We start from the raw sequence: 22614 nt of genomic DNA, 5'->3' as shown, positions 1-22614 counted from the left end.
AGAAGAGAAGGCTCTGGGGGGACCTTATAGTGACCTTCCAGTGCCTGAAGGGGCCTACATGAAGGCAGGGGAAGGTCTGTTCAAAAGGGTTTGTGATGACAGGACAAGGAGTAATGGCTTAAATCTAAGAAAGGATAGATTTAGACTCGATAGTAGAAAAAAATTATTTAATATAAGAGTAATAGATCGTTGGAATGGACTGCCCAGAGAGGCAGTGGAGGCCCTCACCCTGCAGTCATTCAAGGCCAGGCTTAACAGGGCCCTGGGTGGCTTGGCCTAGGTAGAGATGTCCCTGCTTGTGTAGGGAGGTTGGACCATGTGACCTTCCAGCCTAAAACATTTTATGATTCTATGACTCTATACATACCTGAGTGCTCCAGGTATGTATGTAAAAGATCAAAAGATGCAACTTAATGATGACTACTTTTCTCTTTTATAGATTTACTTTTGCTTTGTAGCTGTAAGAGACCTTTCACAAAAGCCAGTTTCTCTCAAGTAATTTATTTCCTTACAAAATACAATTCACAATATAGAGTACAAACCAGCATGTTTTCCTCTAATCCCTTTCAGCTACCATACTATTAAATGCTACTGTAAAGTAGGTGTGAAAATTTCAGATGGGAAATGTGAGTTAGTTGGATCACAGCCCCTTCAAATACCTCAGTTCTCTGCAGCAGAAAAACTTAATAGGGAGTCAGAAGTTTGGGTTTGTTTGTTTAAACTTCACAGGAACTGTTGTACCAGAAGACAGACTAAATGCTCCAACCTATGGATCTTCTACTAGCTCCCCCTGGGGAAAGTGGGGCTGAAGAGCTGATGTCATTAGCCAGCAGGATAGTGATCTCATTTCAGTGACCTTGTTCTATCAGCATTAGTGATGACTTACAATGGCAAAGCATTTATTATTAATATGTAAACCCTGTCAAGTGCTTTCTAAAATGTTGTGTCGTTCCTCAGCTTTATAAGCTATTATTTTATAGAGACTGTGTAATAAAAATGTTATGAAGTTCCATTATAAGCAGTAATTAAAGCCTTTGCTACCGGTTGAATCCGTAAGAGGTGATGGAGGAACCAGCTGTTATGGAATGCCTGTTTGGGGTAGATCAAACGAATTTTTCTAACACATCTTACTAGTATTTTATTTTAAAAAAGTGACACACTGTTGGCTTCAACGACTGTAGAGCTGATGGTTCAAGAGCCATGTAATACACAAGTTTTCAGACTGGGAGAAGAAAGGGGAGGGCAAGAGTAATACAGATATTACGTACTTGGTTATAGTCTAAAAGGAGACAAAGTATAATCACCATCAGATGGACAAAGGGTGTTTAAAAGTCTTATATTTGCTTAACAAATTCATAACTTCCCTGCTGGAAGGGGGTAGTCATTTCAGTACTAGAGGAATAACTGTAGAAATGCCATTCAGCACAAAGGAGCTCAGATCTACCTCCAAGCTGTTTCTCTACACACATTCCAACACTTGACTTTCAGGAGGGTGTGAGAATTTACAAATTATTTTTAAGGAGAGGTAGTTTGAGTGGCAGATTAGTAACATAAACTGACAAGCTATATGTGCCTGTCAGCAATGCACAGTAGAGCTGTTGCTGTCTTTGGGCTGTAACAGTTGCCATGTGAAAAATACTCTCTTTCTTTGTTAAAAAAATCTGTCATCTGAAGACAATAAGAGACCATGAATAACTATTGTGTAGATTTTCCACATTCAGCTGACTTCAACTGTTAATGGCTTTAAAACCAGAAGAATTTAAACCAAATTAAACCCCCGAGTTTATGAATGTCTGACAACAAACTGTGTAATCCTGGTGCATCATTGCTGGTGTTGCTAAATCTGGTCTTGATATCACAGTGTTAACCCCCATCAGGTGCAACCTCTGCATGCTGCTTCAGTTGTTCTGTGGCTTTCTGCGGAAGTACGTGCAGATCTTCCTCATGGAAACTGAAGTGGCTGCAGCCTAGGAAGGAAAAAAAAAGACAAACCAACAAAAAACATTTCTGGGTTAACAGTTCACATGCTGCAGAAGTCTTAAAAGTCTCCCCTCCATCATTGCTCCAATTTGTTTAGCTTCCAAGTTAAGATAGTAAATGAAAGGTTCTTTACTTTAATCTGTTTGTCTTGCAGATAAGAGGCTCACTACCTACCAGGAACACTGGCTAACAAACTTGGGTTGTGTTACTGCCCTAAGAAAACCACTCTGGCTGCAGTTTCAGCTTCCCTACAACAGAGAAGAGAGCTGCAGATTTCTAAGATATGGCAGATCAACAAATGCTGCTGGTATTCTAGGCAACTCCTCAGGCTTTGAGTATGACACAGGAGTATCACCACATCTGCACTACAACGTACTGGAGAGGAAAGGTAATTGTTCCATAGTAATCTCTCTGCAGGGCAAACCTTTTCATCTTGTGTTTAAACATGGACAGCGTGAAGTATAAGTAGTTGTAAGTTTCCTATAATCAAGATATCTTGGTACAACCACAATATGAAGGGTTCAGCTGCTATGCATAACTTAAGCTTGCTTCCTTCATATCTGATAGAAGAGCTAGAAGAGGGGAAATCAGGTAAGGAGTGAGATACCAAAATAAGACTTATTGATGGCAACAACTTCTAACATCAGATATTTGAGAGTACAACTAAAATTTGATGATTGAAAATTTACCTAACATTTACTGAAATAAGACTCAGTCAAAGACACTGTAGGACCTGGAGTCCAGTTTCAGAGATGAGCCAAGTTTGGTTTGTTTTAAAAAATGTAATCATAATTTCTCAGTTCACATGTTAAACCCTCTTGCCCTCATGCCAACTTTTTTAGCTGCTTTACAAGCTTAACTTCCAGATCCTAGGACGAGCTCTGTGCCTGACTTCTTGTACATCAGAAGCAGGATTATGTACATCAGATCCTGCCCTCTGACTCTTTTACAATTCCTTTGTTTTCTCTAGTTTTCAAGTGAACAAACTGAGGGCATTATTTAGCCCCATAGTTTTAACATGGGTAACAAATTCTTTTGCTACCTAGGATAGAATAGAATTTAGCTCTTTCTTCCAATGCTAAAAACAGGCAGATGTGACAGCAAACACATACACAGTAGATCTGCCAGGAAAGGTGTTTTTATTGTGCACATAAGGTACACATTATTGTGTTTCTCAGAGCAGAGCTGTATTTTAGATGGCTACATCCTTACGTTTGATAGCTTACATTTGAACATCCAGCTGGGGACTGAAAGGATCTCTGAGCTCCTGTGTGTCCTAAGTCCCTTTAAAATGCTGTACACTCCCATCCTAAAAATTCTCTTCCTGCATGGAGTGGATTAATAGATAACAACATTAGTGTATCTGGTTTATTAGGCCAGAAATCATCCATTTTGACAACAACCAGAGGGACCAAATAATTGTTTGAATGCCTGAGCAGAAGAGAACAAAGGGAGAGGGCAGGTGGGGATAACTTCTGCCATGATCATTGTCTCTGACTGTCCTACTTACAGTTTTGGGTGAAGTGGCTGCTGTCACAGCTTCTTGTCGTTTGGCACCAGGACTGTAAGATGCTGGGGGGCTGTGTGACACACTCTGACTGCCAGCTCTGCCAGTCCGCAGCTTCTCTCCCAGAGCAGACAACCAGTTTTTTCTTTCAGGTGAACTGTTCTCTTTATCTGCTACCTCAGGGTCTTTTCCACACGGAGATCTGAAAAGATGGGGCGGGGTCTGAACGCCTGAGGGATTCATACAGTTTCCAGGAAAGGAAGGCTCTTCTGGGCTGTGGCTGGAGCCTTCGTGGTCGTTATCCAAGTCAGCCAGGCTGTGAGAGCCTTCATCAGAAGCTTTTTGGTCTGCAGCCAAGTGACATAAATTGAGCTTGGATTTCTTAGCTGCTTGGTCCAGTTCAGTCACACAGCTACAGGCTTGTAGACACTTCTGCCCTGCCTCATCCTCCCTGCTGCAGTCAAGCCTTCTCTTGGCACGCTTTTCAGACTGCGAGGGTGGGGCTTTAGGAGGACAAGCAGCTTCCAGGAGACCGTGGGTGACTTCTGCTAGGGCCTTTCTAGGGGAAGGAGCCTTTTTGCCCACTTCTGGAGGAGAAGAGCATGGAGTCCTTGTAATCCAATGTTTAATGGACATTTTGGAGGAAGGGATCAGTTTGGGAGAAACACATGGACTGGTTTCACTCTGCTTGGCTGGAGTCCAGGCTGTCCCCATCTGGGTTTTGAGAGCACCCATTGGAATGCTTGTAGATGAGGGAAGGTCTCCAGAATAGATGGGAGCACAGGCAGCCAGCCGTGGTGAGGGAATACACAGGCTGCCCTCTGTGAAGGCCTTGGCAGGAGTACTCTGTGGGCTGGCTGGCAGTCCTGATAGGGGAGAAATAAGTAGTGTGATGAGGAACATAGAACAGGAGATTATAAAAGCACTGTCTTTAAACACCCCTTCCAGACAGGAGCTGAATTCAGTGCTGTCTCTGCTGCTCAGACATACCCTTTTGAATTAAGAGGTTGCATAAACCCCTCTAATTTTGGTTATGCTGGTGTAAGTACTATGTAAAATTTGGTATCGTGGACAAGTCTGATACAGTACATTTGTGTAATGTCTGATGTCTATCCCTTCTGTAACAAGCAGTCTTACATGAGCTACAGCCAAGGGACTGACAGACAAAATAGATGCTGGATCTTCCAAGTTTATCTAGGCTTGCAGTGTCTTGGTCCAGGTAGCTCTGTACTGAGATCCTGCCTGAGAGCAAGGCTGCTCCCCACCTGCATTACCATCTTAAATGGTTGCATAACTGTGTTGAAGGACAAAAGGACTCTAAGCAGGTCCCACAGCTAATTACAATACCAAGGAAGCCTCACACTACAATGCTTTAACATATGAATAATGCTCCTAGTCAGGCATTAATGGTTGCATATTTTAAAGACAAAAAAAATGAGTAGGAATAGGAAAGGACATACTTTCATTCTCTTGTCTTTTTGCTGGAGGATTTTCTGTGATGCTATTTTAGTGTGAAGATGGTAGTTATTTACCACACCCAGAGAAATGTGAGAAATTTTTCACCTCCTGAACAAGGACTTAAATTCCAAAGAAAATAAGATCTGTCATTGTAGTAAGTTACTTCTATAAAACAAATGATCCTCAAACAGATATTTCACAGTGGCTTTTGAGCTCACTAGCACAGATGTAAACCCTCCTGCTTTTAAAAAAATTCAGTTCTGAATACCCAGCTTCTTAAAACAGAAGTCATAGACAGGGGCCTCACTAGTAACAGTGGGAAACATGCATAGCAAAGATCTTGGTCTGCAGCAATATTAGAGGGTTTTTAAAAATTTTTGTTGCTGCTGTTGTTTCTAGCACCCTCCAAGAGAGAAGACATTAGCAGGTTTTTCAGATGCCTGCTAATTTATCATTCATCTAACTTGTGCTGATGCAATTAAATAGGATAGCACCTTAGTTACTCGATGCCTTTTCACTGCTGAGCACAAGAGCTTTAAACATTTCCTGTGTACCAGGGCTTTAATCTGAACGCCTAATTCTCAGCATTAGCACTGTACTGTAAAGCACTTAATTAGAACAATGAGAAGTCTAGTGTGAACTACCTGCCATTTTCTTTAGGATGCAGGGCTGTCTCACTATAAATCACTCTAAGGCACAAAACAAGAGTTAAAGGTTCCTCTCTTGATAAAATATGCTACTTCATAACTACTTGCTTCAGTGTGGACTAAGAGAAAGTAACTGCCAAGATTGGTTCTCCTAATCTCTATTTTAATGAGCACTTACAAGACAATAATATCTCAGCTGGGGATTTGCACTTAATCTAAGTAGTGCTGAGTTGCACTTAATCTAAGATCCTAGAAGTAGAAGAGAAGCAGCAAGCTCAGCAACTCTTGATCTCCCATGACCATCTACAAATTCATACAGCAGAAATATTGCACATCCAGTTGGGTATGAACACTCTCAAGCCAAAACCAGTCTGCAAGTTATACCGTTGAGACACTGGATAAGGGGAAAAAAAACTGTCCTAAGAGTTGGATGGGTATCACAGCAAGAAGCAAACCCAGACTTTAGAAACACTTCCAAAGTCAAGATAAAAGATAAAATACAAAGATAAGGGTTTTTTGTAAGACTGCATGCATTATTCAGGCTTCTACTAAGCCTGTTCCAAGCTGTTTCCATTTACGCTTCCATTGCCCGTAGTACAATACTGTAAATATCTGCAGTCAGCCTGCATGACATCAAATCAGGTTATTTCAGATGTTTCATACCTTTTCTGTTACATATTTCCTAAAGCAATCTAATCAGTCTCTAGATTTAAGAGTCACAAATTGTCCACGCACAGGCCTGCTCCAGAAATTTGGTTACACAAAAACACAATTAGCGCAACTTAGGGAGACCACAAAATAATTTCTAAAGAAAAGGAAAGTGCTTGCTACGTGATATACGTCAAGAGCAAATACACAACCTCTGTCTCATAATTTGTTCCACATAAATGGGTGGGCAGCTACCTAGATCTCATCCCAGCATGTCTGAAGTAGTACTTAGCTTGCCAGCTATGTCAGTCTCTGCAGATAACTCCTATATTCTAGCAGCACGTGCTTTCTGTTCAAGAGCCAAGGTCAGCAGGCAGCCTGCTGTTGTGTTTGCAGTGTCTGTGTACTTCCTCTTCCCTCCTGTGTTACTTCAATGCAGCAAGAGCAATGAGAAGAGTTATTTTTCTAGTATAATTTCCAAAGCTGACTTGAAAAGTTTGAGTGTATAAGCTACTCTAGGATCTGGGCTTCTGGACTAGACCTATGTTTACTTCTCTTTTGCAGAAACTAGTACAAAATGTGATTTTTGAGTGCTCTCTGAAGCATAGTGTGAGCACACATTTACCAGCTACAGAGCAGAGCTGGCATTCTCCCTGCTGTTGTCCTGCGAACTTCCTGCAAGATTGTTACTCACTGGCAAAAGGTTAGAGGTAATGTTATCCCATTAGTGGGATTTGGAGACCTTCAGCCTTTATTTGTACTAGCCAAGGTGAAATTCATTTGCAGAGTGGCTGGAAAAGATAGATGGAACACAGGAAATCACACCAGCAGCTGCTGGGAAGGTATTGTATTCTTAGTTTCAGAACTACTCTACAGGGAAGCTCAACTTATTTCACTTTTGGTGGGGGTTATTCTCCTTTCATCTACTCTACTGTGACAAAATGCAAGTTTCAGACAAATCAAAGAAGTGTTATGATCCAGAGCTCCTTTCTTTTAATCTAGGGCCCTGTCCAGTGAGTGGCTTCTGTACATAGCCCAGATCTGCTTGCGCGGTGTGAGGGCGTGCTGCGTAGCTTGTCTGATTGCCTAGGCTTTGCAGACAGCTATTGCATCTGTTAACCTGTTGTCCTGGTTTGGGGATGAACACTGCTGATTAATTCGGGAAAATTATGATCACATCATATTGGTCTACATGCATTTTTTAAGTACTTTTACTGCTTGGCATTTGTCTGTATAGACAGTCAGTACCACTCTGTGAAGCTGAAGAAAGAGATGTAATGTTGATAGCAGCAGCAAAGCAATCTGTGCAATATTCAGCTACCAGGCAGAAGGAAGCATTTCAGAGTTCCAATGTTGTATAAGTGCTGTTAGCCCTTTACTGTATAAACCAGCAAATTGGAAAAACCATATGGTCTTACTGCTCTCAATTATTATTTGATATAAAATAAAGTAAGACTTGTAGCTACAGTGCATGCATACAGGACGTCTCCTTTAGCTGTTCAATTATTGAACCCTTCTGATATCCACTGAAGATGTCTGCCCAACAAGCAACATTAATGAATATTTGCTTTGCTGTCTGGACATACAGACTTCAGCAGCATACTGCTAAGCTGTTTCAGCCAGCTTATTGTCTTGGTGGCAGAAGTATTTACAAGTGTTTGTCTGGCTATATGAATTATTGCCTGATATGAAAAAAATAGAAGACTAATAAGACAAGCCAAAGGCTTTTGTTGGCACAGAGAAAAGCCAAAATTCAGAAGCCATGATACAGAGCAAGATATCTCAGCTCAGGGGCCTTACCTGCTCCACATTTTTCTTCTGGTTTCTTCTGAGTGACCCATCCTACCAAGCTCATTTTGCTGACTGCTGATTTCTCCTCCTCAGGACAATGTCGTAAGCGCCAAATCCTCACAGTGTTGTCATCAGAGCATGTGGCAATCTACAGTGGAAATTGGCTTGTTGGAGTAACCGGGGCACATCCTGTGGATCACTGGCCGAGTGAACCACAACAGCTAAACCCCGAGTGAGGGTGAACCCTGGTTGTGGCGGTACAAAATTTGCCCATAAACCAAACAAAACAACCCAACTCTGTTTTGTTACTGTACCAGATTGTAGTGTTTACTTTGAAGTGTGCAAGGCTGCTGCCTTCGTGTCTTTCTGCTAGAGAAATCTCAGTCACCAGTGGAAGTTTGCACTGCACAGCTCTGTAGCAGATGGCAGTCTGCTCAGGAAGGGCCAGGGCGTATTTTGCAATTTCAATCAATCACTTTGTAGACAAAAGTGGCCATGCTGCTTTTTGCACCTGCATTGAGGTCTCTGTTACCCAGGATCTTCTCTGCTTGGGGACAAATACTTGCAACACACTGAGAAGGTGACATTGGAAGGCTGATGCCCTAGCCTTAAGTGCTATCTCTTCAGAGTCAGATACCAGCAGTATCTGGCAGAGAAACCAAGTCTGCTAGAAACATTGGTCTAGATTCCCACTGCAGCATCACACATTGCAAAAGGATCTGTGGAATCTTGTCCAAAGAAGCAGCAGAACCCACCTAGTCCACATTTCATGGCTCTCTTCAGACAGATTAGCTGTTGACTCACATGTGAATTAGCAGCAAGAAAGAAAGAAATGCGGTGGCCAAAGTTCATATTACTCTGGATGGGGAAGCATCTCTACTCTGACCTTTGTGACACCGATACTGTCCCTACAGAAAGGAACCTTGCCTCTCAAATCTCTCCAAGCAGCTTCCTGACCTGCCTGAGCACGTTTTCCAATTATCTTCATGCTTCAGCATCTGAACGGTGGCTGACTGTTTCCTACCTGTATCAGTCATGATTTTAAAGGCTGTATTGGTCTGCATTTCCAACACACCATGATCAAAATGCTGGGCTACCTCTAGATCACAGATTTAACCTAAAATGCTAATTTTGGTATTTTTGTGCATCTTAACACAACTAGAACAATTCCTCCTGTTTGCCTCCAAGACTCCCACCCTCCTACACTGCAACGCTTTTCTGAAGACCCAGTGCTATAGTGCAAGCTAAGGAAAGTGGCTAACTTGCTTAATACTGTGGGGCAAATGAAACTCTGGCTATTATTAGGACACTGTTTAGGATTTTTCAGTTATTTCTCATCTTAAGCTAGGCCAATCATTCAAAACAACCTCCTACTGCAGTTCTCTTCCTTTTCATGATATTTGGTGCATAATGACCGACTCAATTTCGCTGTAGGTTTCTGGGTGTAGTGAAATGCTGGGGTTTGAACCCTGAGCCCTGAATTAAGGTTGCCATCTGGGTGATCCCCACAGCCCTTCATCCAGAGGGGTGAGTTTGCCTTAGAGCTTCCCCCCAGGGTGCGGCCGGCCCTGCAGGGAGAGCCAGAAGGGAAATGAGCCCCAGGGGTCCCGCAGGGAGCTGACAAAGGTCAGGGGTCTGCTGGGGATAAAAGCTGGGACCACTGGCAGGAAGGGAGGAGTGTGTCTGTGAAGTAGATGCACTTCAGAGTTTCCTGGTTGGGGAAGGACCTTCTGACTCTCCTGGAACTGGGCCCTGGTCAGCTTGGACCTTTGTAAATGTGGGCTAGGAGGGTGAGAGATGGCCACGTGGCTACCTTTGTCCTGTGTGTTTAATCTGTTGACCTGGCTGCTTCCCATTCCATCTATGGGAAACCTTGGTCCTTATTTGCTCTGCCTATTGTTGGTTGGGTGATATCGTTGTTGGGGGTGATATCAACTGCATGTGAACTAACTGACTTGTTTGTACCCCCGCGGTGGTTCATGGAATGACTTTTCTATGTTCAATACAGTTGCCTTACTGGTTTGTCTTTCTGCTGGCTGTGTCGTTCATGTTAGGCCTAGTAATTGGCAAAACAGTGTACACAAAAATATATCACAAAGCTCATATTTTGAAAAAAGGTCACAATTAAAAGAGTTTATACGTTTTTTTAAAGGGCATTCAAAACTTTCTGCTGCTCTGTAAAAGACTAGCAGATGTATCAATGATCAGACAGGTAAGGAAGCTGTAAGTATGGAACCACAAAACAAGCTTTTCAGTTATGAAAGCACTGATTAAATGGTTTCACAGTTTTGTCTCCTACAGGCAGTGTCACAAGTTCTCATCAGGAGAGGTCTTTATTCATTTACAATTTCCTAGGCCTTATCAAATAGCCTAAATTATTTGAAAATAGTGAAAAAGTTCTGATATGTGGTGCTTATGTGACAAGCTTGGTTTATTGCCCTCTCAAATTAATAGTATTGGAAATTATTGTCTACAAATTTCCTCTCAAGTAAGCAAATACTGCTGCAATTTTGAAAAGCAGACACTGCTATGTCACAACTATTGTTTCACAGGAAATGCAATTTTCCAGAAAACAAACCTTAGTGAAGTCTGAAGGACACCAAGCAATGGACGTAACTTCTTGAGAGTGACCAAGGAGTATCCATGGATGAAGACTGGGCTCAGAAACCTTAAAAATTCCACAGACAAACAAGTTTACAATCAGAAGCCCCACAGCCTAATATACACGATTAAGAAAAAAGCCAAAAGCCCACCTGTGAAGCATGTAAGTACTTTCCACCTTTCCTGTATGAGATAGATAAATCATAGAATCAGAGAATTTCAGTTGGAAAAGATGTTTAAGATGATCTAGTGCAACCATTAACCTAACAACCAACAACCTAGCCACTAAGTCTACCACTAAACCATGTCCATAAGCACCTCATCTATACATCTTTTAAATACCTCCAGGAATGGTGACTTCACCTGCATGGGCAGCCTGTTCCACTGCCTAACAATCCTTTCAGTGAAGAAGTTTTTCCTAATATCCAATCTAAACCTCCCCTGGCACAACTTGAGGCCATTTTATCTTTTTCCTATAGTTGTGGAGGGTAATAAGGTCTCCTCCATTTCTCCAGGCTAAACAACCCCAGTTTCCTCAACTGTTCCTCCGAAGATTTTTGCTCTAGAACCCTCACCAACTTTGTTGCCCTTCTTTGGATATGCTCCAGAACCTCAGTGTCTTTCTTTTAGTGAGGGGCCCAAAACTGAACACAGTATTAGATGTGCAGCCTCACCAGTGCAGAGCACAGGGGTTTAATCACTTCCCCAGCCTGTCATCGTAAGGCAGCAAGTTATGGAGCCCTAAGACTGTGACTGCCAAGTGCCTGCACCTCCTCCAACCAGCTGGACCAGACACCCTCTTTCAGAATTCATAAAAAATCATCCCTAAATCACTCATGCTTATTAAACTGAGCTCCATTTCTTTTACACTCTTCATAAAAGTCTTTCTCCTGTTCTACAACATTACTAATAATCTTTGATTTCAGCTCATGTACGTGACATGTAGCTGAAGCTAGCATCAAGTGGCCCAAGGAAGAAAACACACATGCATAGGCACACATGGAGATTATATCCAAGCTTTGCATGCTTTTAGCAGGCAATGCTTTCTGGAGTTATGAGTCACCATTACTGACGTGACATTATAAGGGGGATTTATCAAGGTGATTTGCATAAATGACTAAGTGAATGAACAGATCCTTTACTGTGTGGGAAAAGGAGTAGACATTGCTCATAAATTTCTAAGGAAGATGCAAGGCATTGGGGAAGGCTTCTGAATGACAAGCTTTTCTCTTGTGGATCATCTCCTGCAACAGCCTGCAAAACCACAACTGAATATCCAACTTCAGATCTTAAGCTTGTTCTGATACAAACAGGTTCATCTTAACACACTGCTTTTTTTTTCCTGGCATAGCAAAGGCATTCACTTGACTAAATATCCACTAAATGCCTTGGTCAGAGTATTCCCTTCTCTGCCAAAACATGCAATACCATGGAAACTAAATCCCTATTCAGGGAATAAACAACAGGAGACCTTGGTGCAGAGAACACCTTCATTTACATATAATAGCAGTCTTGCTATGCGCAACAGAGACGAGAGCAGTCCAGTAGCCACTAGTGGCTGAAAGTAAACCAGAGGAAGAGTGTTACTCTTTCTAGCACATGTGGATTGTACACTATACTAGTGTAAACTGAATCAACTCCCTCTGCTATATTACTGTGAACTAAAGAAGGATGCATAGTTCTAGCTGTGTCCACTGTGCTTAGCAGAAGAGAGTTGGCCACTCTGCACGTTATGTCAGGATCAGCCACAGCATATGCTGCTTTTTGCCTAATTTCACAGGATATTGCTGGGGAAGTTACAAGCTATTGTGGAAAAGTTAAAAAGAGAAACCTAGGAAATGAGACTTTATTAGTTACACTACTCACTGAAACAGCTGTTGTATCCATCTTTAAGATTCATCATAAAATGATGAATTCCAGTGCTGGGACAGACCAAAAAATAATTTAATAGAGTCATCTCAGAGTGGTCTGCACCAAAGGACTGAAAGAACGATGGGAGTATATGTCTATAAAAGATATCTTTTTCATTACCAGGAAGATATCTCAGCTAGGTGCCATCTTTTCAAGACCAACCTCTCTGCTCTCTGGCTTTTATAGTCTTAAAAGTTGTTCAAGAAGGAGTTAATTAACCATCGGACTGGTAATTAAAAAAACCCAGCCCAACACAGTAAAGCAAGTGTTCATTGCCTGGAAGTGATTTATACATGGAAACAGACTGAAACAGCATCCTCATCAGCAATAACTTCTAGCCACAGCGTTTCTTGAGAATTGCTGACCCAAACACAATTTAGCACTGCTGCAAAAGTTTCTCAAAGAAATAATCTGGGTGGACAAGATCTTGCTCTAGCTTTCATTCCTTTCTAGATATGGAAAACCAGCACTCTTCTTTAAGTTCTTTCCAACATTACCTGTTAACTGCTCAGGCAATATCTAATCAGGTTTTTTCCTCATAGCATAGTAAATCCTCATCCCAGGAAAAGATACAAATGTTTCAGAGTCAGTAAAATCTGCCAACACTTAAAACAAACTAAGAAGTCCCTGCTTGTGACAGATCTTGAAAGATACAGTTTTGCTGGAAATCCTACTTTCTAACATGACTATGAGATTAAAATAAAAGTAATCATCTGATGATTTATTTAATAAATATGCAATACAATCTGCCACTCACATGTGCTAGCAACAAAAGCCTTCTGCACATGAATGTATTTTAAATGTGCTTAAATGTTTAAACTTTGAGAAGTAGAGACATCCTTGAATGCCCTCGGTGCAGGCCCAGCCTGGGGTCCAGGCAGGTATCGGAACACGCCAGGGCAGGATGTGCCACTCAGGTTTGCACAGGTATTTTTGCTGAACTTGCACAGAACATGGGGAAGGTTAAAATTACACCACTTGGCATGGGAGTAGCTGTGCTACTGCACTCCTGCTACCACTACTACTGAGTAAGCAACCCAGCTGCTTACAAGTGTTTTCCAGATCAAAGAGACTACATGTTCAAACCACAACCTCAGCAGGCTGACCCTCTGCTCTCAAAGGCTTGTATTTTACTTTCAAACCCATCATGAAAGAGGTAAACAAGTCAGCATTCCCTAAAAATTACCCCAAAACTGAAACAGGCAGTCACCTGTGGTTTCTGCCTATTCTGCTTCAATAAGAAGTCTTCCCTCTTCCCTGTGTGGCTGTCAAGTATGGAGAACAGAACTTGAAGCATGCCTCATTCTGAGGTCCTTGCTCTTAACTTGGTGATATTTGCATTGCTTTGGAATTTTGCTGAAGGCTCTGGCTGAGCCCTTGCTGTAAATACAAAGGCTTTGACTACTTAGTAAATTAAGCATGAGAAAAAGCTATTTCTGAAGCAAGAGCAGGAGAAAGGGGAGGTGAGGGAAGAGTGCCCTTTCAAACAATTAAATTGTTTGGTTTCTGCTAACATGCTCCATTGCTAAATATGAACCAAGAACTGTCTGTCTACTTGTCATAGCTGGCTGAATCAACAGGATTGAAAGAGGATTTTAATGCCCATCAAAACCAGATTAAGTTCAGGAACTTGCAATAAGCAGCAGTGATGAGAGATGTATTGATGGCAGAAGGTTAGCTCTGTTTTATATTCAGCAGTTCTATCTGGCCTTGACAGCAATAGACACGCCCCAGGCGCAACACGCCAGGAGCTAACTCCACACTCCTCTGAGCAGGAGTGGGAGGCAGGGAGTGTCCTACATGAACAGCACACGAAACCAAAGAGTGGAGCAGCTCCAGGCTGCATGCTTGGTTCTTTTGCAATGGCCTCACCTTCCAGATGTATGCGTTGCAGTCACTTGAGCCACTGATCAGAAACTGGTCATCTGGGCTGGTGCTTGATTTGATGTAAAAGGTTGAGTTCTGGTGGCCACTGAAAACTGCCACTGTGAAAAGAAGAAAAAAAAAAAAAGCCTCACTCAGTGCACAGCCATGGAGTTAGTTGTGCAAGGAGGGCTGATCTTACAGGCTTTTCCTGCCTAGTCACATATCCTCTGGAGAAAGTGCTCTTTTGTTCTGGAGCTTTGGCTCCAGGCGTCAGAAGTTTTTATTATTCAACTGGAGCCCTTCAGGCTTCCCAAAGAAGGAACAGCTCTTTTCACAGCATTAGGAAGTGGTGACAGTTTCCTGAAAGCTTTAGCTTGACCCATATCACAAGCAGGCCAAGAAGTCACCTGGGCCATGCCACTACTCTGATTAAGGTTCCTTGTCTCTTCCTCCCTCAGCTGCCATCACCAGCCCTGCTACATTAGCAAGGTCAGTCAGAAAATATAATGAAGACCTTCTTCCACACAGGTGGCAACAAAGGCGTTTGCTGTTCCTTCCTCCTGCTGCCAGCATCTTTATTTCATCAACAAAACTTGGATCATGTCAGCCACGCTCACTGTCTGCCTGTATTTAAAGTCTCAGCAGTGTTTTCACTAAAGCCTTGAAACCATCACCCCAAATGACTGCTGTTCCCCCTGTTCTGAGGACCTGAAGAACTGGCAGCTGGTACAAGAGCTGAGTGTGAATCCCGAGCGCTTGGAAACACCACATCCTCTCATCAGGGCAGAAAGGGTGAGTTTCCCCCGGTAGCACCAGGCGGGCCTGGCACCCCCTCTACCAGCCCTGTTTTCGTAGTGGTTTTGGCAAAGGAGGCAACCCACAGACTAGAGGACACGTGGCTGCCTTTGGCAGTCTTTTAAAAGTTGCAATACCCCAAAATATCCCTCAATTTTTACCCACAGCTCTCTCAGTGTAGCAGTTACCAGACAGCATGTCCCTTCCTAAGCCAGACCTACCAGCATGTCCTGTTGCCATGAGGATTTCTTCACATGCCCCTGCAAACGAAAGCTGCCTGGGTAGTAGAGAAGGGCAGCCCCCAGCAGGATGGAAGCTGGCGAGCAGGGAGCCACCAACCCGTGGGCAGGCGCTGCCCTCTGCGGGAGCAGCGGCACACCCAGAAGCCACACAGGTTCCCTCCAGCGAGGTGAAGGAGATTGCTCAGCAGGTCAGCTGCACACAGAAGGCAAGAGCTCCATGAGGAGGAGGCCAAGGGTGGGATGCCCTCCTGCAGGGAGACAGGCCAGTGAGCATATCTCCACAGCTCAGCAGTGGCAGCCGGGGTCAACCTCAGCAACTGACCTATTAATGTTTAGAGCTTGCACCACTTCTGGACTCTGGAAGCATTCCCACCCACCAGACTACCTCCTGAGGAGCAGACAGGAGGACATGCTGTTCATTTAATTTCAGTTAACTGAGAGACTGTAGAAAGGCAACGGAAACTAAATCATCTGTCTGGCTGGAATGCACCTGACAGGTTTTGCCACATTCTGATCATGCTTACCTGGAGTGGTCTTTAAACTTGTCATGTTGAACATGTAGATACTGTCATCAGTGCAGTTGGCAAACAGATTGGTACCGGTGGAATCCAAAACCAGGCTAGAATATCCTATAGGCAAAGAGAGGAGTTCTTCATAGGAAATAACTCCACAAAATCATTTTGGAAAACAGGCATTTTCAAAGAATTGCCTAGAGAGGGAAATTTGGAAAGGATCTCTACCACATATGAGACTGTCCTTGAAAAGTTTGTTTGCCAGAGCGCTTGCTGGAGAAGGAAAATCTCTAGAACAACATCTACATTTTTTCATGAGGATTCAGGGTGACATTTACAGAGCAATCTCACCTTCAGAGCAGGCAAGTGATTTATTTGGCAGTTTCAAATGGGTGACAGGAATGAACACGTGTAGAAGCAGAGACTAGAACAATACTCATGCTTTGGTAGAATAAGCCATCCTCTTATTTTCTAGTGGCTCAGGTTCAAGAAAAATGGTGCCCTGCAAGCAAAGTATTTCAAGACCAGGTCCTCGAGTATTTCCCTCTTGTTTTTTGGGATTGACAGTGATTGTTACCATGTAAAGATAGTTGATTAGACAAGTCATCAGGAATTACTCTGTTGCATCAGAGCATTGTAAAGCATTAAGATACAAAGAAGCACAGAGCAACCTGAACAAGCATGCTACTATTTTCGATGGGGAACAGCTTAAGGTATTGCTCAACTCTGGAAGGTTGTAATGTAAAGAACCAGTCCAGTCTGTTATCTTTGCGAGATACAATGCGAAGAAAGAGGTCAATCTGATTTCTACTCATGCATCAAAACGACTAGCTAAATTTTACCTCAAGAACTCTAGTATTCCCTCATTGCCATTTCTGAAAGTGGACTGCTGAAGCTTATGCAAGCTTTTATCATTGGTGCAATGATACAGAAGTAGGACACTTCCACTCTTCAACTTGAAGATTTGGTATTGGCAAGCAATGTACACTGCTGACCTTGTCAGTCTAATCAATAGTTAGCTAAAAAGATAAGAGGTGGCACTGCCAGTACTTCTTAAATTCACTTTGCACTTTCACAAGTACATCTTCAGTAGCTTACCAAGTCTGCGAGTACTGGTGCCAGGGTAGCAGAAAGCCCTGTAAGGCAGCGGGTCCTGGCGGTAAGCGGCGTAGTTCTTGCGCAAGTCCCAGACTTTGATCACACTGAAGGAGAAAAGAACATGTGTTTTCAACTTCAGAGTTTCTTTTGCAGTGCTGGCTAAGTTGCTCATTACTGAGGAGCATCCAGTGCTAAGGAGCACAACTGAGCAGAAGTAGGGCAGAGATATGCTGAAAGGAAAACAATTGCTGGGCTGGGTATGGATAAGAAAGCAGCACTGTCTTATAGTAACTAACACAAGATCACCACAAGAGCCTGTAAGTCAGCTTTCTTCAGCAAGTAAAAGGAAATGCAAGGGTGCCTTCATACTCCTGACTTGTAGTTTTAAAAGTTAAATCCTTCAAGGTTTTTTGTGCTTTCTAGAAAAAAGACTCTCTCATGAGCCATAGGAAGGAGAGTCAATCTTGTCTGCCTCAAGATGGTTCTGGCCACATAGAGCCTGCTAAATAATCAAGTCCTGAGAGGGTAATCTCCATGCTACTCGATGGGACAGTTTGCTCAAGCTCCAAGATGCTGCAACAGCATCTAAAAGAATGTGTCTTTTGTAACTCAAGGCAACATTTTCTCAAGCACGCCTACACATATCCAGGCACCAGCCACACACTTGCATCCCAAAACAGCTGGCTGTCTAACAACAGTTTGTTAATGTGTGGTCCCATAGGTTCATGAGAATAGAGAGAGATGATGAGAACTGCTCTCCTTCTGCCCCACAGGTGAGACACTAAAATGAGCATTTACCACGTGCACCATTTGTTCCAGTGCTGCAATCTCCAGTAAGGAAGAACAGTGGCATTCAGCTTTGTCAGTTCAGCCTGGCATCGTAGCTCTGCTGCTTCTACCTAATAGTGACTCTAGCCTTGTGGGCCACTGAACTATCTTAGAACAAAAATGTCCCCATCTTTTTGTGTCACTAAGAACACACTGAATAGAGAGAAAAGCAGGCATCCTCCCTCCTTACCCATCAACAGCTCCTGCAGAGATAAGAGTATGCTTGTCCTGCAGCACCACCGCAGTTACACTCTGCTGGAAATCCTTAAAAAGAACAGGAAAAAACACACCCCACTTTATTTTCTTTCAAGGTCTGCAAGATCTTGCTCTGCTCAGTTCAAGGCCAAATGTATATCAAGAAAACCACCTCCTAGCCACGGAGGACAACATGGAAACACCAGATGCTGTTTAGGACACAACAATTGTATAAACACTCCCACCAGTGAAATTGCAACTGAGCAGTAAGTGTTTGGGCAGCAGTTTGAGATTATACCTTTCAGGTCAGAGACAAGAGCTGCCTTCATCACAAGGTTTAACAGAAATAAGACCAGGCCTTACTGCAATAAGGTAGTAGTTTCTGTGGTCAAATCAGAAGAAAAAAAAAAAAAAGAAAAAGAAAAAAATACAGTCCTCTCTATCTCCCCCCTCAAAAAAGAGGTGCTGGCCACTCCTTTCCTCTCTGGAAACAAAAGGTACATTTTCACATGGCATTTGCACGAAGATGGCTTTGATGGCACATGAGTGGTTAGACAACTAAACTATGTCTAGTATTACCCATAGGAAGTGACCATGACACAAAACCTACTTCTGCAAAGATAAACAGAAATTTTTACCATATTCAAGACAAATATTGCTCACAATAATTACTTAGGAAGGCCTTTATCAATAATAGTGTCCTCAGAAGAGAGGCCTCCATTTTGTTTGTTCCTCAGATACCTACCACCAAGGGAGCAAGTCCTCTTAGGCTCTGCCTCTTCTTCTTTGGTTTGGAAGGAGTCTGCTTGTCACTCACATTGTGTGCTCCACTGATTTGATTCACCTGTCTATAAAATCCATCTGAAAGAAATCAAAAACATCTCAATTAATAGTTTCTATGAAATTTTTCTATCACTTCAATAAAACAGGTATCAGCTTGGAATAAGTCCTGAAAAGTGTCTGAGACTAACCTTTAAAATCATTAATGTACTCTGGAAACAAAAATTGTTAGCGAGATGGAAAAGTGATGTGAAGAAGAGAGTAGAAAACAGCAGGGTATATTGCAAAAAATTACAGAGGTCAGTGCTGCGTGGACATTAGAACTGGTCTAGGCAGGCTGCCTTTGGAAATCATTAGCCTTTGATCTGGCCTTCATCATGCATCCCAGTCTGGAGCATTCAACACATCTGATCCCAGGCAGAACTGTACTCACAGGAGGGTTTCCAGTACTTTTTGACTCTGTTTTATAATTTCTTATTTAGCCTTTTGTCTGCTATTTCTCACTTGATCAAACTTACTGCTTTACTAGAGTAAAGCAACTTTTCTACTTTTTTTCCTACACCTTCCACTTCAATCATATGGCATCTCTATTTTTTCCTCACTTGCCTGTTTGAAGAGCACCTGGGACAGATGGGAGAGCGAGACAAGTCCTGCCAGCACAGGCCAGGAAAATGCTGGGACAGAGCAAGGAACTGGGAAGAGACATAAGGGCATGACCTGACAGGTGAAGGAACATCTCAAAGAAACAGAAAGAGAGGAGCAGAATGAGCTCACCCTGTTTTTAGTAGGCATTGCCACAATATATTCAGTTGCTCCAAGCACTTGCTCACAAGCTTCTTTGCTCCTGCACTTCCTTCCTTCCTTCCTACTCTAGCAGGAGCCTTCCCAACTTTGCTTCATCCCTCTGGATGGCTCTGATCTAAGTAGTCTCACCCACCCCATCTATCTCCATGTTGTCCCACACAGGGTCATATTCTGTACCCCACTGTATGGTCACCAATACACAGGGTACTATCAGGTCAGCATGGATATCATGCTGCAAATCTAAGACTGTTGCAAACTGGAAAAATGTATTCCACGTAAAAAAAAAATACCTGTTCCATCCTTTTACTGTAAAGCAGTATATGTTATCTGACAATCCTCTTCTTCCTGGAGTGCTGTCTATGTTGGAACTGAAAATCTAAGTCCAACAAGTACATCTGAGTACTATTTTCACATGAGGCACCAAGCTTTTTCAATACATATCTGAAGGCTCAGTTACCTTTCTTGTTGCATCTGGTATCCCAAACCATGATGTTTCCATCTCTGCCTCCAGTACAGAAGACAGCTGAGAGAGAGAAAAAGAGTGCTCTTAGATTCCAAAAGTGTTAATTGAATTAACTGAATGCAGTGCAATGCCTTCTATGTGCCTCTGGCTCTTCTTCCCCAGTACTTGGCATGACAGTCCTAGAAACACAGAAAGCAGGCCATTGTTCTGCCATGCCTTTTGACTGGTTTCTTTATTCTTCCTATTCTTTTTTTACTGCTACTCTAGAGAAACTCGCTTATGAAAACAGTATTTACACATTTGTATATGGAATTATTTATCTTATCTTAAACTTGTCCAAGGTCAGAAAGGTGCAGATGTTGGCATCAGGTCACTGTGAAGTTCCAACAAGTTAGTTTTGTTGCACTGGCTGGGTCACTGTTCAGTTGGCCTGTCCTGTCAGTTTCCAAAGCCCATTTTTAGCCCAGAAAAGTACCAGGGGAGAAAGAAGAAGGAAAAAACAGGCAACAGAGAACATCAACATTTACCTTTCTCAAATCTTGAAAAAGCAACTGACTTGAGGCTACACTGGTGACCTTTGCATATGCCAAGAAGCTCACCAGCTCTCACATCCCACACCTTGGCTGTCTGATCTCCTGAAGCAGTGACCTTCAGAGACAAAAAGAAAGAGCTTTAGTCATTTTCTGCACACAGTTGCCAAAGCATTCAAAGTAAAGCTAGATGGCAAAAGAATGCTTACAATCCTGTGTTCCCCTGGTACCCAGGCAAGGTCAAACACAGCATTTGAGTGAGCCTGCCATTCTAACAAGAAAACAAAAGCCAAGATTAGTGCAATACATCAGATCATGATATTTTGCAGAAAACTAAAGAACATCAGACACAGAAATCAGAAAACTTGTCAACAGCTTGCCTTAGGCATGAAAAACAAGACAGAACAATTCATCTACTACTGCTATTGTAAAAGCACCTCACTCTGCTGCTTTGTAAAAAAGACTGAGCAAAGTATAAGAAAGGATTTAAGTACTGGCCACATTCATGTTTAAACAACTTGCAAAAAGCCTTCTTTGATTCCAGTAAATCACATACTTGTCACATCAAATGAAGATCACACTGTATGTAACATTTACCCTTAAAGATGAGTTTGATGGTAGTTTGAGCTTCAGTATCATACAGTCTAACAAATCCTTCTTCATTTGCAACTGCCAGCACATGCTCCAAATTGGGGGCTGAAAAGAAATTTGAACATATTTGTGTATTATGCAGCTGATTCATAATCATGCCCCTGCTCTTTGTGAAGGGCCACAGGCACTATAAACAGGGCATGCAGCAAACAGCTAGCTGTGAAATAAACAGTATTTTTGGAGCAACCTATGTGTTCAAAATGCAGAAATAGTGACAGGCATATTTTTTTTCCCTCAATGTTCCATTCAGGAACTGCTATACGTGGGCAATCAACTGGCTCCAGGAGCAACTTTTGATATAATAGCCTCTTTCACCAGCTATAATAGTTCTCTAGTTGTAGTTTCCTGTACCTGTTCTGCCTATCATCTGCAACCTTCTGTATTTTCTGTGGATGTGAGCTGGAAAAGCAGGAAGCTGCCCTGGAGAAACGTGTACATCAAAACTAGAGTGCTACAAATGAAAGAGTTTTACCCTAAAGATCCAGCTTCCACGCTTACTTCACTCATCATGTATTTATCATGGGGAAACATTACCTCTAACAGTCTAGTGGCATCCATCCACCTCTTTGATTTCTACAGACCATTCTCCATCCTGTTATATCTTTTCTATGTTTTGAACAAAGCCAAATTTTTCAGCTATGTGACTGTCACCAAGAGGACATACCTTGAAACAGACAAAGCTGAACCAAAGAGACATGAAAATAAATTCTTTGTAGCTGCTTCTTTAAGGGAATACTTTCCATCAGTATATCTAGGAGCACCATAATCCAATTTATACAATATCTAGGTGCAAAGTATACTATTACTGACTCACTTTAAAACAAGCAACTCTGAAACCAAATCATAGAGTGACTTGGGTTGGAAGGGACCTTAAAGATTTTGTGGTCCCAGCCTCCCTGCCAGGGGCAGGGACCCCTCCCACTAGAGCTGGTCGCTCAAAGCCCCATCCAACCTGGCCTCGAACACTTCCAAGGAGGGGACATCCACAGCTTCTCTGGGCAACACGTTCCAGTGCCTCACCACTGACATAGGCGACATATTCAAAGAAACAAACAAGCTGACAGAGGTGCCCACAACCTGGCTGCTTCGAAGGGGCTCTCGGGAGGCGACTTTACCTGCAGAAAAGGTGCAGCCGAAAGGAGGGACAGGCATTCCCGTTTCCCCGTAAGACAGGTGGTCATCTTCTTGGCTGCACTGGTAGCTATCCAAGAGATGCTGCAGGGGAAGCTGCGGGGACCGACCTACAAGGAGACAGACAGGCCGTGACCGCACCGGACACCACAGACCGGGACGCGAGGAGCCCCGAA

The 22614-nt window shown here is 42.7% G+C and overlaps 1 protein-coding gene across 1 annotated transcript; it reads right to left on the bottom strand.

The window, feature by feature from the left end:
• Positions 1 to 1898: 1898 nt before the first annotated feature.
• On the bottom strand, positions 1899 to 22542 carry DTL (denticleless E3 ubiquitin protein ligase homolog (Drosophila)). The gene is made up of 14 exons (XM_008949374.1): positions 22423 to 22542; positions 21254 to 21352; positions 20866 to 20927; positions 20654 to 20774; positions 20121 to 20186; positions 18825 to 18940; positions 18075 to 18148; positions 17057 to 17160; positions 15971 to 16075; positions 14416 to 14528; positions 10610 to 10699; positions 8041 to 8179; positions 3491 to 4353; positions 1899 to 1967 (listed from the first exon to the last, which is right to left on the bottom strand). The coding sequence occupies exons 1-14, from the start codon at positions 22457 to 22459 to the stop codon at positions 1899 to 1901; spliced, it is 2058 nt and encodes a 685-aa protein (XP_008947622.1). The 5' UTR covers positions 22460 to 22542.
• Between the last annotated feature and the right edge of the window lie 72 nt (positions 22543 to 22614).

Source organism: Merops nubicus, unplaced genomic scaffold (genome assembly GCF_000691845.1).
Source record: "Merops nubicus isolate BGI_N331 unplaced genomic scaffold, ASM69184v1 scaffold4751, whole genome shotgun sequence".
Lineage (NCBI taxonomy): Eukaryota > Metazoa > Chordata > Aves > Coraciiformes > Meropidae > Merops > Merops nubicus.
The sequence above is the reverse complement of the archived record's forward strand: the minus strand, read 5'-3'. Positions and strand labels throughout refer to the sequence as shown.

What these genes read in the sequence shown, in the direction of transcription:
- DTL (XM_008949374.1), bottom strand. Translation starts at nt 22,459, where the DNA reads ATGCCTGTCCCTCCTTTCGGCTGCACCTTTTCTGCAG. An exon ending in TCTGCAGGAGCTGTTGATGG is followed by an intron (nt 17,161 to 18,074) that starts GTAAGGAGGGAG and finishes TTTCTCCTTCAG; the next exon opens with TGTGATCAAAGTCTGGGACT. An exon ending in AAGTTTAAAGACCACTCCAG is followed by an intron (nt 14,529 to 15,970) that starts GTAAGCATGATC and finishes TTCTTTTCACAG; the next exon opens with TGGCAGTTTTCAGTGGCCAC.